The 16,836-nt window shown below is 38.1% G+C and overlaps 1 protein-coding gene across 1 annotated transcript in view; it reads right to left on the bottom strand.

Annotated features, from left to right (window-relative positions):
* LOC134211141 (mucin-2-like) overlaps positions 1–16,522 on the bottom strand; it is a 61,677-nt gene extending 45,155 nt beyond the window's left edge. Inside the window, exon 1 of the mRNA XM_062687781.1 lies at positions 16,197–16,522. Within this exon, the coding sequence (XP_062543765.1) occupies positions 16,197–16,199 (3 nt within the window). The 5' untranslated portion in view covers positions 16,200–16,522. The remainder of the gene's footprint in view (positions 1–16,196) is intronic.
* Positions 16,523–16,836: the final 314 nt, after the last annotated feature.

Genomic DNA, 16,836 nt, shown 5'->3' with positions numbered 1-16,836 from the left:
AGATCCTGTTGTAATATTCCTGCTCGCCTTCGATCGTGGCGATTAATTAGCGAGTTTATTCTTGGAGAATCATCATCCATTTTATATCGATTTGTTGACAACATTGGACGACTGAAGGTCGCCAGTTCCCATTCATCCCAATATATAAGGGGGTGATTCAAATATGATGTTAAACATTTTTGAGAGTTTTCAACACTACCACAGTCATTTGCACAGTATTCCTCCCCACTTGACAATGTGTCATTCTTGAACAATCTCCATCGATCCAAACAGCACCCCTAAAATTTCCAATGCCGATGATCGCTTCAGGGCAGAAGATCGGGTGACATCAAATATGCCGATCATGATCCTCAGCATCTCGTGCGTATAATTTGTGTCTGCATATATAAAGGCTTTAACATATTTGGCTATCTGACACTCAACCTGCACCCGGCAAAACCGGTCGTTCTAGTCTGTATAGAATCGTTAAAATTGATTTAATACGCAAATGAAAACCGTAGGAAAGCTCGCACGATCACATCATTTCGCATCTGCTGCCTGCTTGACGAATCGCGTCACGTATCCGCGTATGACGGACAATTTCACGAGCGAGAGTGTTATCTACTCGCCTTTTTCGCCCGAAAACTTCTCACGATATGGTCATGCCGCACCGTAGATAGCAATAAAATATATTGCTTGATTACTTTTGGGCAATGTTTTCTCCGTGGTGACCAGCTTCACCGTCCAGATTGAGATATTGTTGTGAAGTAGCACGCCAGTCTGCATGCGAACTGGAAAAGGTGCAGCGCGGGAAGGGTCCTCAGATGAGTTATTTTCGTGGCATCGATCGTTGTCGCGCGCGATGATGATAAACACTGGACAATGAAGACGCAGTTCAAACCACGCGGGGAGGGATGTTTTTGGACGGTCCTACGGACAGTAGTGATGAGACACTCTAGATTCATCCGGTTGAAGGTGAGCAACTATTGGCAAAAAGAAAGAAAATCTGCCTGACTCTTCGGCGGGCTGTTCCATTGTGAGATCATGCACGTTATTTATGACCTTCCTGGGGAGCGGTTAATGACGCTGAACTCCATAGGTATGTACACCTATCATCTATAACGACCTATCTCAAGGTAGAGGTCAATCACTTGTAAGATACCTCAATAGATCGATTAAAAATAAAAGTTAAAATTCTGATAGATGTCGACTTTACTGTCGATATACTGTAACGTAACAATGCGTTTTGAATATGTATTAGATTCTGGAATTTGTTCTATTCACCTAAGATTTCAACAAACGCTTCCAGTGTTCATCTCGTACATATTTGAAATTCTGTGATATGTGTTGTGGAGAAACATTTCCTTTCTGGGCATGCCAATGATAACTGTAAGTAGGTTCGATAACCACTCATTATCAACATCTGAAATCAGATAAGCAGAGCTGGGTAAATGAGTACTGCCCAAAGCTCCGTTTATGAATTATGTAACAATGTAATGGAGGTTAAAAAGACTGTGGAAGTGTTACGACCTACACAAAATTTTTAAGTATTTCATGAAAAAAATATTCAAGACAAGGTTGAAAAGGTCATAGGTCGAACGCTTTTTTAAGCTAAAATCCATCAATTGAAGCTATCCGAACAATTATGCAAATTTGCATAATTGCATTAAACAGTTTTTCAATTTATTGTTAGTTTAACCTTTACTATTAAAACCGGTTTCAGATTATCCGAATATGCACCGAAAAAGAGGGCACACATTGCTAATTGAAATCAACAATGCTGCGGGGCAACAATACTGCAGTGCGTACCGACAAAATAAAATGGGTTTGGCTGATTATCTTTTCCTTTATTTTAACTTCGGTGCTGTTGGATAAGGGACGAGTTTTTCCTTGCGACCAACAGCCATCAGATGCGCTGAGGTCATATGTAATTGGTCCGGTTCGTCTCTTGGCATGATGTACGCAGAAGAATGTAAGTCGACCTAGCTTGTCATCAACAATGACTGGAAGCGGCGGTCACTGTTCGGTGTTAACTCTGACAATGCAGAGTGCGATTTTCTGTCACGATGAGATGAAGTCATGATTTTCGGAAGAGTTGCAGAACGGCTGGGTAAATATAAACATTAGTAATGCTGAAGTATAGTTTCTACACTGGAACCAGTAAATCAGCTTTGGCCATAGCTTTTGAATGCGGAAAAGGAGGATTAGTTGTCTCAAATGTGATGGATTTTTTTGATTGTCATTTAAATGCATTTACTAACAGACCCGACTAACTTCGTTTCCCCTAAAATTGATTTATTATCTGCTTAGTTCTCGAGTTATTCAGAAATGTATGTTTTATTTGTATGGGAGCCCGTCTTTCCAAAAGAGAACTCAACCCATCTTAAGAACCTTCCCCGGCATCAAAAACCTCGCTATAAAAAAAATTCATCAAATTCATTTTTATGTATAAATATGATTACACTGGACGACAAAATTATTAAAATCGCTTGTATTCCCGATGCTCAAGTGTTGTATTCCAGGTTGCATCTATAGTTTTCGACGTTTTGAATTGACTGGTGACTGGCGTTAGTTGATTGATTGGGAAAATTCCGAGATTATTTGATCACAAACTTTAAGAGAGATCACCGCTTATATTTAGTTATTTGCTTGTTTGCATGATTGCATATTCATAGAAGGTAAAATACTGAGTGAACACGGTATTTTCATCAGTACAGATCATTAATTATATTTATGGCTTTGTGCTGTGAAAAACCGAAAGCATTTGGTCATTGCTATGAAAAAATGTTCAAATTTTGCGTGGCCAATAAAAAAAATCTTTAGGAAGGTCAAAACATACAAACCACCCTGCGGAATAAATAAGGTTGTCAATCCAAAAAATAACTCACTACCTAAAGGTCATTTGTTTAGAGGATCTATACTAAAAAATACGCTAGAACAAAACTACTTTAGTTCTCGATAAAACAGGGGGTGATCAAGTCTCCCCACCTTCCCCTAGAGACCGATTGGGCATGAAGTACAGACCAATTGTTCTTCCAGGTCAACTACCTCTGGTGTCAGACCGACATCAACCCAGCTTTCCACACAAATCCCTTTGCATATTATATGCACTTCAAAATATTTCAATGCTGGTAATTTATATTAACCCTTCTATTACCAGCTTTCTTTTTGAAAATAAAAATTTAAATCTTTTTGGTTGTAACTTTATTGTCTTTCACCATTTTTTTCACAACTTTCACTATAAAACGATGAAGTTTGATATGTCGCATTATGGTATTCGCCTATTTCCGTAAAATGACCACGCAGCAGGTGTCAGCAGAACGTTCGGAATCCGGTATACATGCCATATTTTGGACCGTTAAAATTTCTGAATAAAATTGGCATATTTTATGCGTACTACATTATGATATTCAAAATATCTAAAATATTTTTTTCGGAAGGATGCGTTCTAGAAAATGGCCAAAAACCAACACACATATTTAATCCGGAATAACTCCGGCACCAAGAGTTCCTGAAATTTGAATAAATTCTGATTCTTTTGGTAACAGTTGCTAAATTTATTTATTTTATTTATTTATTGGGAGCAGGGAAAAGCCCGCTTGAGTTGAACAGTTAGAAATTCATTAGCTCTCACTCAAGCGGGCGTAAAACCTCCTCATCTTTTCTATGCATCAACAGATTACAATAACCAAATGATACAATTCGGCTTAAAAAACTACATCCAACAATAAACTTAAATCTAGGCCTAGCTACTACTGATTGTCATTTATAATGTGAGAAAAGTTCGTACGGAGAGTGTTACGAGATGAATGGAGATCGAATCCAATGGAGCAGTTATTGAATATACGGCACATGCTAGTAAATGGCTCGTTGTGACCATAATTAGTTCGTGCACCATGAAGAAAGAGGAGAGAACGAGAGCGAAGATTCCTATGGCTAACATTGATGTTTAGCATGGAAAGCAGTGGGGGACAGTCGATTCTCGATTGCAAGAGGTCTGCAATGAATATCGCCCGAGAAGTATTGCGACGGACTGTTAAGAGCTCTAAATCTATAAGCTTGCAACGGTCTTCATAGCTGGGTAAATTTGAAGGATCTCTCCATGGAAGGCGGCGTAAAGCGAAGCGTATAAATTTGCGTTGAACAGATTCTATTCTAGCAATATTGTTCTGGTAATATGGAGCCCACACTGCGGAACAATATTCTAAAATCGATCTGACTAAAGAACAATAGAGTGCTTTGAGGCAGTGGACATCATCGAAATGCTTTGCAAGTTACGTACGCAATATGGCTTTAGAAGTTACGTACGCAATATGCTCTCTAAACGTTAGCTTAGAATCTAACATCACCCCGAGGTCTCTGATAGAAGATTCTCGCCGGAGACTAGTGGAACCGATTTTGTAGTCGTAGCTAATCACAGAACGTTTGCGGGAGAATGACATCAAAACAATGTTTAAAGACAAAAAGTTACAGCCAAAAATATTTTTATATAATTTCATTTTACCTCTTTTTCATTTTAGATAGTGAGTTTTTCAGACTATTGTACCAAGACAAGTCTAATACTTAGGCCCAGCCGAAGAGAATCATTATCATGGCGAACGCAGTGACATCAATGTCTTAGCAAAATTATTCCCAACGAGAATAATAGACATGGCCGGCAATGGTAACTTTCATGCTTTATTATTTTTGAAGCTGGTGCTATATAAACACAGCAGAGCCTAAGACGAATCGATTGGTAAGAAAATTTTGCAAATCAGATCCATCCTTTCGTGAGTTATTGCCTCAAAGAAAACGTAAACTTATTTTATATATAGAAATAAGAAGAAGAAGAAAGAAAAGAACAGAAGATATTCGATACTTGCAACAGATTTGCAGTTATTGGACCGCAAAACTTAAAAACGATGTCAAACTCAATAAAAGCTCCATTGCGCTGCGCAATCAGATGCACTTTGATTGCATTCGACATAGACTGATAACCGATTGATATCAGAAATGTGTTTCAGTTATCGAACGGCACTCGCTAACTGAATCAAAAACATGTTGCAGTTATCGAACGGCTAGTGTACATGACAGCTATCCCTATCCGTATGTCATCTATAAAAAAAAATCGGTGTAATATTAAGTAATTTTTATTTTGTTTAATGCTGCTTAGGTTAAGGTTAGAGTCTTCTGCTATATAAAAAAAAACCCTAGTCACATTATTATCATTCCTTTTCTTCTGTGACACTAATTATGAAACTACCGATGATTAATGATTTATTTATTTATGATTTCTTAAGCTAAAACTGTTCAGAGTTCATCAAATAGCTGTGCTTCAATGCACCTTGCATTTTCAGAGTATCTAATCTCAACCTGAGATCACAACAAACAACTATCAAACTTTGTGGAGCAGCCCAGTAAACGTAAAACAAAAATATGCACTTTGTTGACTGATGACTAGTAGGGGAGGGGAAGATCGCCAGATGTCACCGGGAAAAAAGTATGCTTATGGAAATTTCACACGGTGTGGTATAAGACAAGATATGACGACACTTGCCCACAGATAGACCATCTTTCTGATCGATGGACGGCATTTTTCAGACGCTATAGATGTAAGGCCCTAGCGCCATCCTTTGCCGTGCGGTAAGATGCGCGGCTCCAAAGCAAGACCATGCTGAGGGTGGCTGGGTTCGATTGCCGATGCCGGCCTAAACTATTTTCGGATTGGAAATCGTCTCGACTTCCCTGGACATAAAAGTATCATCGTGTTAGCCTCATGATATACAAATGCAGAAATGGTAACTTGGCTTAGAAACTTCGCAGTTAATAACTGTGGAAGTGCTTAATGAACACTAAGCTGCGAGGTGGCAATGTCCCAACGGGGGATGTAATGCCAATGGAGAAGAAGGAGAAGATGTAACGCCCTACAGAGGCCTGAACATTGACTCGTTTTGACAAATTCTGCAGAGCGTTACGAATTCACGAAATCATAGAACGATGTGTTTCAATATCTAATGCATGGCAGTGGGCTGCTGAACAGTACCGCCAAAAGCTGTACGGGAGGATTGGAGATGCCAAAGGATCTGGCAACGTATAAAAAATATCTTACTCCGAAAATATAATTTTCTCAACATTGACATTCTCCGACATTGAAATTTGCCCGAAAATAACATTTCCTCAAAAATAAAATTTCCCTTAAAATGATATTTACTGCATTTTAACGGGAGTTGAATTAGTTTTGAAATAAATTTAAACGAATATAATAAATTTAGTTTAGTTTCATAACGCTGTAAAGGAATTACCCTAATTTGCGATACGCAAATTATGAACGGCCACTTATCATTGTTTTTTTTAAAGAAGTCAACAATGATTATACAATCAAGCCAAGTGGTGAATTTCAAAATCACCACATGGTTTCTACTCCTATTATGAAAAGTTCAAATCTAGCGTAATAATTTCAGTACAATAGAAGTCGATTGTTTAGCATAATTGAGCAAACGATCTACGGATGTTTCATCTCCATGGGCGTTGTGATTCTCTCAATTCGTGCTCTTGAAAAAATACTAGAAAAAGCACGTGTTTTCAAAGATGGCCGGAAGTAGATGAAAGTAATGAAGATACAGATTCGATTGACACCGTAAGCGAGCGGCAAGTGTGAAATGAATAGAAACTGAAGATTAGCAGAGGCCCATATGAGAAAACAAACATTGTTGAAATCGCTGTTATTCTGCCTAATGTCCACCCAGGAACGGCTTGGATAGTGACGTGGTGATCTTGACTGTTAATTCTAATAGTCATTAGGCTGAATTACAAGTGAGAAGCGAGTGAGTAGTGAGTGATAAGTGAGAAATGAGTAGTGAGTGGGAAGTGTACCCATTTTAATCATCGTGCATCAAAAAAAATCTTACACCCTTCATTTAATCCCAATCTAAAAGTACTCGCCTTTTTCAAGGGCACACAAATCAATACTAAAGCAACGCACAACTTTCATTTTTATTATTTCAGCTTTCTTGCATCGCAGCACGCGTGAAATAATAAAAATGACAGTTGTGCGATGCTTCCATAATGAGTGGTGTGCCCTTGAAAACGCGAGTACTTCTAAATTTAGTTAGATTCCGTAAGGATTGTCCTTAAAGATGTGTTTGTAGTTGTAGCATCAGGCCTACTGTGTGATTTTGACGTTTTCCGACCAACCATTTCTTCAAAATTCTTCATAACGATCTTCGAAGGTTTTCTTATCAACCATTTTTTTAGCATTTCTTACCAACGATGTCATTTCATTAGGATTATTGAAAACATAAATCAAAAGTCAAAACACGAAAAACTTTAAACGATCTTTTTCAAAATATTGATACCAATTGACGCCGTTGAAAAAAAATTATTTTTCACAGCTCTACTTTATCGACCTGCTAAATTTTTCGACAAAAGCAAAAAAAATAGATTCTTCATATGTACTACTTTCACTTTTAGAACTTGTACAGGGGTTAAACAAAAAGGTTGAGATAGGTAAAAATAAGTCGAAATTCAAATCAGCATAACTTTGCGTATAATAATCCGATTTTGATAAAACCAGGACCATTAGAAGCGGGCACTCTTCTAGTATACTGTTCTTCAGCAAAACCATAGATTGGTATGTTCAAGATGCATTTTTTCCACTGCTTGTCATTTTATGTGACGTTTACTTTCGTCATATTTTATGATTTCTCCAAAAACTAGAACTAATATGCCGACCAACGGTGGCTGCAGATCGAGAATCCATTAAAACTACGCTGAGATATGGTCATTTCCGTAAAAACGGTTCCGTGAACATGGTGAAATGATAACAGATCGGAATAATGCAAATATGAGTATCTGACTTCATGGATTTGCGAGACGATGATTACAGAAACATTTCCAGAATGATAGTGTCCACTGCCACCCTTATAGCAGGTTCTATGGGCCTTCCAGGAGGGGCCGGTTTTGGCACCATCTGGAACCATGCATATATGGGTGTCAAAATTCATGTTTTGGCAAGACGAAGAATATAGGATCTTTATTAGAGATATATTTTGAGGACTGTGAGACTCTTTGGCCAATTTGTAACAGGTTCCGGAAGTTCTACGAAAGTGACATTTGTTCAGGGTGTATGGCCAATCCCGCATCGTTTTCACGAAAATGGCCATATCTCTGCGTATACCTATCGGATTTACGATCTACAGCCAGCATTGGTCAGCATATTAGTTCTAGTTTCTGGGGAAAACATAAAACATGATGGCAGTAAACGTCATATAAAATGACAAGCAGCAGAAAAAATGCATTTTTAACATACCCTCGGAAAACCCGGAACACCACCGGTGGCCAAGGGCCAATCAGAGGTTTTGCATAGGGCCAGTATACTAGAAGAGTTTCCGCGTCCGATGGTCCCAGTTTGATCAAAATCGGATCATTCTACGCAAAGTTATGCTGATTTGAACTTCGACAATTTTTTGCCTATCTCAACCTTTTTGTCTAACCCCTGTATATTACGAACCTGAAGAACTAATGATGTTGCACCTTTGCATAGTTTTTTTCGAATCGGGATTGCTCTTCAGTACCCTGTTTTCACTGTGATTAATAGTAACTTCTAGATATTTTACTTGTAAGGTAATGCGCTTCTTTAAAGGTATTTAGCGAAATGATCAATAGTGAGATGAAACATTTATTTTTCCGCTTTACAAGGTACAAGGTTTGAGGCTTCACAAAAGTTGTAGCAAAAGTTCGTTATTTCATTACTTTCGGAGATTTATTACGTTTTAAGGCTCCTCTAGACCTAAGCGATTTCATCGCCGCGACGGCGACAACTATATATATATATAGATTATAGTCGCCGTGATTCTATCGTTGGGTCGCTGCAAGCAATGTTCTATTTACACTTCCATACCAACGACGACAAAATCGCTGTCGCCAAGCGATAGAATCGCGTCACGACTGCCGCATCGCGTGTTTTTGGGGGAACCTTTATACGAACAACTTTCAATATGTTCATTAGAGTGATTCAAACAAACGAAGACATTTGATGTTTTATTAATCCTCCCAAAGTTTTAGCTAGTTTGCACAGTATAAAAATGTTACAGCATATATGATGTAACAAAAAGGCTCCGTTCAATTCGACTCATTTTTCCATCACTTTTTAAAATTACAGGTTGTCATTACTATGGAGCTTGTATTCAATATTGCGTACAAGAAAAAGTTGAATGTAAAATTAAATGTTATTGAGCACAAAAATATGGGTTCAAATATTTCCATGGCATGTAACTTTCAGAATTTTTAACTGTGTGGATGTAACTACACTGAGCACGCGCAGTTTGAAGTTTGTATGGAAACTTAATACCTTCGAATTGTTTACATAAACTTATTTTTAACTCATGATGTCTGAGGCGTCAGTAACCATAGTTTCCATTCAATAAAGAATACAGATTTACCCGATACTGCAGTTCCTCTCATTAATATTCCTGGCTGTGTGGTGATTTCTAAAATAATACCTTTGTCCCAAATACACTGGAGTCGCTTTTTACGCGGGTCGCTGTATACGTGACTTTTTGATGGATTTGTTTAATTACGCGTTGTTTCTTCCCGCGGAATTTGAAATTGATGTCAATTCTGTAAAACATCCATCGATAATCACTTAGAAAACTTTGTATTTGGCTAAATCATAGTCCTGTCGTAAGTGTAAAGATGACCCTACTGTCTTGCACAGTAGGCAAGAATGCGTGTTGTGATCTACCTTTTTAAAATTCCCATGCAAATTCAAATTTCAGTTTCTCATTTTTTCCAGTTTTAGTCGAGATTTTTACATGAGAAAATATTCTGTAAATCCATAAGACATGCTGATAAACAAATTCGCTGAAGGAATGAATAAAATCTATCCAGCCGTTTTCTAGTTATGCACAATACAGTCCAATTCATTTTTATAAATAACAATAAGAAGATGAAAAATATGTTCATACGGCATTTACGGCAAGCTATGTCACATATATGTTGCAATGCAATCATTAGAGCATGAGTTATACTTTCCATAACCTAATTAAAATTCTGCCCCACTTTGCCCCTAAATGTATGCAGTTAATGTTAAAATGCTCATTTATGAACCGAAAATAGTCAATAACTTCGTCAATATTAAAAATAAAAAGAAACTGCATTCGAAAGGTTCATGTTTTTTTATCGCGACTGTCATCTTTGTAGAACATTTGAAAAATCTAAAAAATATATTGCTGTAAGTATTGTGAAAACCCTGAAATAACGACCCATATCTCGACTTCTACAGCAGATAGAAATAAATTTTATATGGCAAAATTTTTCGTAGAAACTTTTTCTACAACTTTCTCGAAGACACCAATAATGTATCTTCATAATTGGAGGAAAGAGAATTTCGATCTCACTTTTTGGGGGATTAATCAAATTCTCCGAAGTCACTTAGCCTCTAAAATCAACTTTTCAAGGCCAAAACATTTTCGATCACGAATTCTTGGGTTAGAAAACACTGTGCGTTGGTTGGGTGTAACAATATCAAAGTGCTGTACAAAGTGATTCTAATCCGGAATTATGGGAATATAGATTCAACTCGCCGGCCGTAGCCGGTCATTTTGGAGAAGGTCTACAAGCCCTAACAGTCCCTTTATTTCATTTTAATTGACAATGAAAAGTCATTCGACCGTCAGAATATTGTATGGATGCAACGAGAGAAGAGAGAGAAAAATCGTCAGCCTTACATGCATAAAATTCACACAAAGTGGGATTCATCTAGAACAGGGCTGCCCAACGTACGGTCCGCGGGCCGGATGCGGCCCTTGGCTCCATTTTTGTGGCCCGCACGGCGTGTAAGAAAAATAGTTAATAACCGGCCCGCAAGTTTTAATTGATTCAAATTATTGGTGGAAGAGTAGATTATCGAAGAAACAAACTCCCATTGTTGCAAAAACGAATTCTAAAATTACGTTAGGGCCAGTTTTTTTGTAAGTGATATTTTGGAAAAACGGAGAACTTGTTAAGGAATGCATATCGGCTGTTGTTGACATCGTGTGTCCTAAGAAAAAAGCCTCCCTCAGTAGCATTACTTTGTCGCGGGCACGGTGATAATGATTATTAATAATTCTTGTAGAAGATTTGAAAAATTCGTTACGTGAAAAGTTCGTCTGCTTCAGATTCTACTCTTTCGAAGTCGATGAAAATACTGATGTGACAAACATGGTACAGGGAGCTGTCTTTATACGGGGAAGTGATGATAATCTTCAAATCACAGTGATACTGGCAGCAATGAGTTGAACGACTACCAGAAAAGACCTGAGGAAAACTGACCTGAAGGAGCTTGGACTTAAAACCTTAAGTGATTTTCAACTGATGGAGCCGGAACCCCAATAATGTGAAAAAATAATGGAAAAAAAACTTGCGTTGTGACACTTCTAGGGAAAAAGGAATCACATGTGTATGATAATATTTATCTGTACATTACCTTATTCGTCAGGGAAATCCATGGGCGAAAACAATCAATATTACTTTGCTGAAGTAATGACGCTCGTCATTATAAAATCAACATTATCATCGCGAGAATACTCAACCTCCACGAATTCCAATGGTGTTGACAGAAATAGAATCAGAAAACGGGGATTTGCTGTATTATTAGGAAATTCGTTGATTAAGCTATGGTACCATGCTTGAGAGATTTAATCTCTTCGAAAGCAAATCGCACCATTTTAACAAAATAAAGGAAAACTAATGTTCGAACTGAATGATCCTGAATGGCTGAGAGTTAGTTGACTTTTCTAGTAGATATAACCAAACATCTCAATGACATGAACATGAAGCTGCAACACAAGGATCAACACATCGAACTTCTATTATGCATCCTTAAAGCTTTTGAAACAAAACTATCAGTTTGGCACAGTTGGTCGCTGTAAAGTGGTACATCTTGTTGAAATCAATACATGCATGTCTGTTGAGTCGGCTGGTAAAACCGAAGTTCTTAAACTGAAAGTTTTATTCTTACATTTTATCAACACCTTTTACTCATGTGAATACACTGAATTCTGATTTTAAACGATTTATATTTTCTAAATTTTACACTCATCCTTAATGTTTACCGCATTTTAATCACCATGCGATTTTCTTAGAATTATTTAGGATTTTTCAGAACTTGTTGCAAGATATTTCTTTCTTGTTTCTTGTTGCAAGATATTTTCTTTCTTCTGAACCACATTATGTGCTCGTTTAAGATTGATAGCCTGCTTGTGAACTTCGGTCACCGATTGCGAAATCGATATGCATCGAGTACGGCAGAGTATTCAACAATTCCATGTTTCCCATTAAATTTTCAACTAAAAGACCTGTTACATAAAAAACGAAAATAAACAAAAAAAAATTTGTACGCAATATAATCTTGTTTAGTGCTTTTGACCATTCTAAAAACATATTCAAAAATGTTCCGAGTATTTTCTGGCCCAACAGCAATCTGGAAATTGGCCCGTGGTTTCAAAAGGTTGGACAGGCCTGATCTAGAACAACACAAAGATGAACTACACCATACAAGTACGGTCGTATTAGTGGTTATTTTCAGTTATTTTTCTTGGTTTTATACGGAACTAGCTGTATATACCCGGCCTTGTTCGAAGTTGCCAGTTTGATTCGCAGTTTTTTGACAATCGGAAAATGAATACAGGGTGTTCAATAAGCTCGAATACAAATGTTTGATCATTGTGTTTGTAAGCCCAGTGTATATATCCTGTATTAGTATTGGTGTCAGCGTTAGCGGTATATATACGCTAACGAATGTGTGTCAACATGTGCATACCTCGCTTTTATTTATAAGTCTTTAATCATAATCATATAATTTGTATACCTTTTATAATAACCCAATTTGGAATAAAGGATACTTCACTATTGATCACTATGCAAATCATTCAATTTGATCATTCATAATCATTAATCATATCGATCGTAAATCATTAATCATACACATATTGTGTCAAGATTTAATCACGATCGGTAATCGTTAATCATACTCCAACGGATTTTTTTATTATTCATAATTGTTAATCATTGTCAAAAATGAATAAATCATTAATCATAATTTTTCATCATAGAGTTGAATGATTTAGTCATAACAAATTTGATCATTCGTTGGAAGCTTTATTTATTAACGCTCTAATATAGTAATATCCCTATTTTATCACCCCCTGGTGAATTTTGGGGTGATAAAATAGGAAATGTGACAAAATCTGAAAAAAAATATTTTAGATTTTTTAATTCATTTCACAAATATGAATCAGTTTATGCCTTGGAAAGGTAAAATGCGTGATTGGCACCCGTTATTTCTTGACAAAAAGGCTTAAAAATTATTGACAGGTACTCAGAAATGATTTCTAATAAACCACAGGCGGTGAGAGTTATTTTATGAAAATCATTTTTGTTTGCGGTATTATTTACAAAAATTAAAAGAAAGACTAAAATTTTCAAGATTTTTTGGGGTGACAAAATTGGGTCGAAAACGTGAAAAAACCGGGACGTGATAAAATCGGGTCAAAAACGTGATATCGGGAGTAGACAAAATCGGGGAGTGACAAAATCGGGTTGACACTGTATATAGATTTCTATGGCCCTTTTACCTTTTCAATAAACATCTTTCAAAAATAGAGAATATTTGCACCAAATCTGGTTGAAATCGGTCCTGGGGGTTGGGAGTTACACTGAATTGCTTGTTTTCCAAAGACAACCCCTCCCCCTATACCCTCCTCTTTTTACTAATGCCAAATTTGGTAGAAATCGGTACAGAGGTTCAGAAATTACACTGAATTGCCCTTTTTCTGAACAATACCCCTCCCTCCAGACCCCTTACCCATTTCCCAAATTACCCTCCCATATGATCGAACACAACACTGTGTTTATCATTTTAAGTGCATATTTAACCGCAGGAAGAGAAATTGTACTCTCTTGAAGATTGTTGCACAACGGAGTCTTGTCTAATCCCATCCGAGGTGTAGCATCTCTCCGTGGTACAGCGGTTCTCAACCAGGGGTACATGTACCCCTGGGGGTACCTTCGCTGGCCTAGGAGTTACCTCAGACAAAAATGCGTAATGGCGGATTTATTGCAATTCCAATGAAAATTTGTTGATGAAGCTTCGATAATTGTTTAACTTTTGATTCTAAAACTTTGTGTTGTACATAATACGCATGACGATCTGTAAATCAAAGATTCTCTATATAATCTTGCCTACCACACTAGCACAGTGTATGAAGAACTTTAGGACAAAAGGTTAAAAGAACAAAACAACGATGGCACAAAATTTGAAAATCTTCGATGTAATCTATCTGATCGAGAAAAGAAAATGTATATGCTTCCTAATTTAAATATTAGGAAGCTCCCATTTAAAAGGCTTTAAGGACTTTATTTTCGAAAAGCCGAATAGCTACGTTGCAAGAGGCTTGGAACCCAGGCAGCTCAAGTCAGACAAAAATGGTTGCATCAACTTAATTGTGACTAAATCTGGTCACATATGAGTTGCAATAATCTATGTGCAACATGTGTGCTGCTAGGGAAGCCCCCTTTGATGCGGCTCGTAAGCTACCTTTCAAGAGCCTCGGAAGCCTCCTTTCAAAAGGCCTTTCAAGAGGTTTCGATGCCTCCTTTCAAGAGGCTCGGAAGCTTCCTTTCAAGAACATTTGAAGCCTGGTTTTAAAAGCCTCCGAAGTCTCCTGTCAAGAGGCTGCTGCTGTTTGAAAGAAGGCTTCCGAGCCTCTTGAAAGGCGGCCTCCGAGCATCTTGAAAATAGCTTCTGAACCTCTTGAAAAGAAGCTTCTGAGTCTTTCGAAAGGATACTTCGGAGTCTCTGGAAAGAAGGCTTCCGAGTCTTCCGAGTTGTGGACTCGAATTTTGGGTTGCCTTTCAATACGCTCAGAAGCTTGAATCAAAAAGACAAGTGCTGCCCTTGCAGATTTGAAAAATATGTATAAATTCTAACGGAATTCGCACCAGAAGTGAAATCAGTGCTGTTGTATGATAGCGAAAAATGGTGTGATTCAGCGGAAAACACTCAACAGCCGCAGATGTTCAGGAACGAATGCTGTTTATAAATCAAGCTTTGTGGAAGCCGTTCAGCCCAGCAAAGCTACTTCGTTAAAACCTCTTATCTGTACATCTATTAGCAAACTAAATTTAACATATTTTTGCCTGATTTCGGCATTCGTATAGTCTATTTTCAAAAAATAACTTTAGCATTAGCATTAGCATTAGCATTGTTACGGTGTAATCCGTAGATTGGACACTAGTGATACTCATGTTTTACTTTTGAGATCCTTATCTAGAATGCTATCAGAAATCAAGAAGGGGAGTGGTCCATGATTCCAGTCTTAACCAAAAATAACAAAAGCATGAGGATTACTACTCCTGGCCACGCCCATCTTCACCGTAACTAGGGAGAGGAAGGAAGTGTTGATGTGGTACTTACTTAACGAGAGGCCACCGACTTAGCGACACCCTCATAAGCACCACGGAGTTGGAAAATGAGGAAGGTATTCGTTGGGTTAGGATTTGCCTGTAGCTGGCAATGTAACCGTGGTAGATCTTACCCCGTAACACACCACGTAAAGGTGTCTACCCAGCATTACGGGTATCTATTTTCAAAAAATAACTTTGCTCATAAAATAAAACATCGACATATATTTCGATATAAAAAGGTACCGGCGCCGTTGGCTTTTTTCAAGATGAAAAATGGCCTGTCACGCCTTACCTCTGATACGAAGTGATATTGTAGGTCCTGGCCCATGTGTTTTCAGGTTCGAAATGTTATTCTATTGTATTCGTTGACGTATTCATTGATAATGGCTACGTTTATAACAACAAGCTAGCCTTCAAAAGTTGACTATTCACTCTCATGACATCACAACATTCAGCCATTTAATATCTTAAGCGACACCAATTGACGTAGCTCAGAAAAGCAAATAAGCTCAGCCCGAATACGTTCAACCATAAAACACCGGTTCGAGCATCGAATTAAAACACTCATTTAGTACCAAGTAAACATTTATTGCAGTCTATCTCAGCAAACGTAAAAGTCAACCTCCTCTGTGCAAAGCACAAATGGTGTTCCAATCAATCACACGGTCACCAAGAGATTGCTCGCTTACATCACTTTTCCCATCATGCTATCCTTGCATGATCCTTCGTAATGACGTTCGACATTTACCCATTTATTTGATGGACACTATCCGAATGCTATCGGCACTCACCATTTTTCTCGCCTCCTCAACCGGTCACTGTCTGAAATCTGTATGCAATTAACTGCAGCACTTGATGAGCACCTCCTTGAAAACTAACGCACTTCCTCGTGTGTCCTTGCGTGTCCTTAGATTTTGCTCGCCCTCGTCAGGGGTCTTGGCATTTGCGCACACAGTTCATAAAATTCACTCGCGCACAGAGTAACGCACCGATAAAGCGAAAGTAAAGTACACTCAGACAGCCCCGGACACCACCGATCCGTAACCCGATCCCGAGAGAATGTGACAACGATTATAGCGGTCAGGTGAAAACACAAATGAGGACTAAAAGATGCCTCATCTTCCGACTACGTTTTTATACCACCGCGTGGTTTCGCTCTTGCTCCGCGTTGTGTCGTCCAAGGGGTTGGCGAGCCCACTGCTGGTCAGCGGAATGTTTGGTATATAGAAGAAGATTCTCTTTTGAGACAGGGTGTGATAAAGATGCGCCTTCTGGGCGCGAGAGTACGCGGCATTAATGCTAAACTATGGGCACCTAATTACTTGCAACGAAGCTATTTTGTAGGGTTGAACGTAGCGGTGCATAGAACAGAAACACGTTGGAGCATGACAATTACCGTCCAGTCTCAAACCATTCTTTGAGCTCAAGAGT

The sequence above is a fragment of the Armigeres subalbatus genome, chromosome 2 (assembly GCF_024139115.2).
Source record: "Armigeres subalbatus isolate Guangzhou_Male chromosome 2, GZ_Asu_2, whole genome shotgun sequence".
In the NCBI taxonomy this organism is placed as follows: domain Eukaryota; kingdom Metazoa; phylum Arthropoda; class Insecta; order Diptera; family Culicidae; genus Armigeres; species Armigeres subalbatus.
The sequence above is the reverse complement of the archived record's forward strand: the minus strand, read 5'-3'. Positions and strand labels throughout refer to the sequence as shown.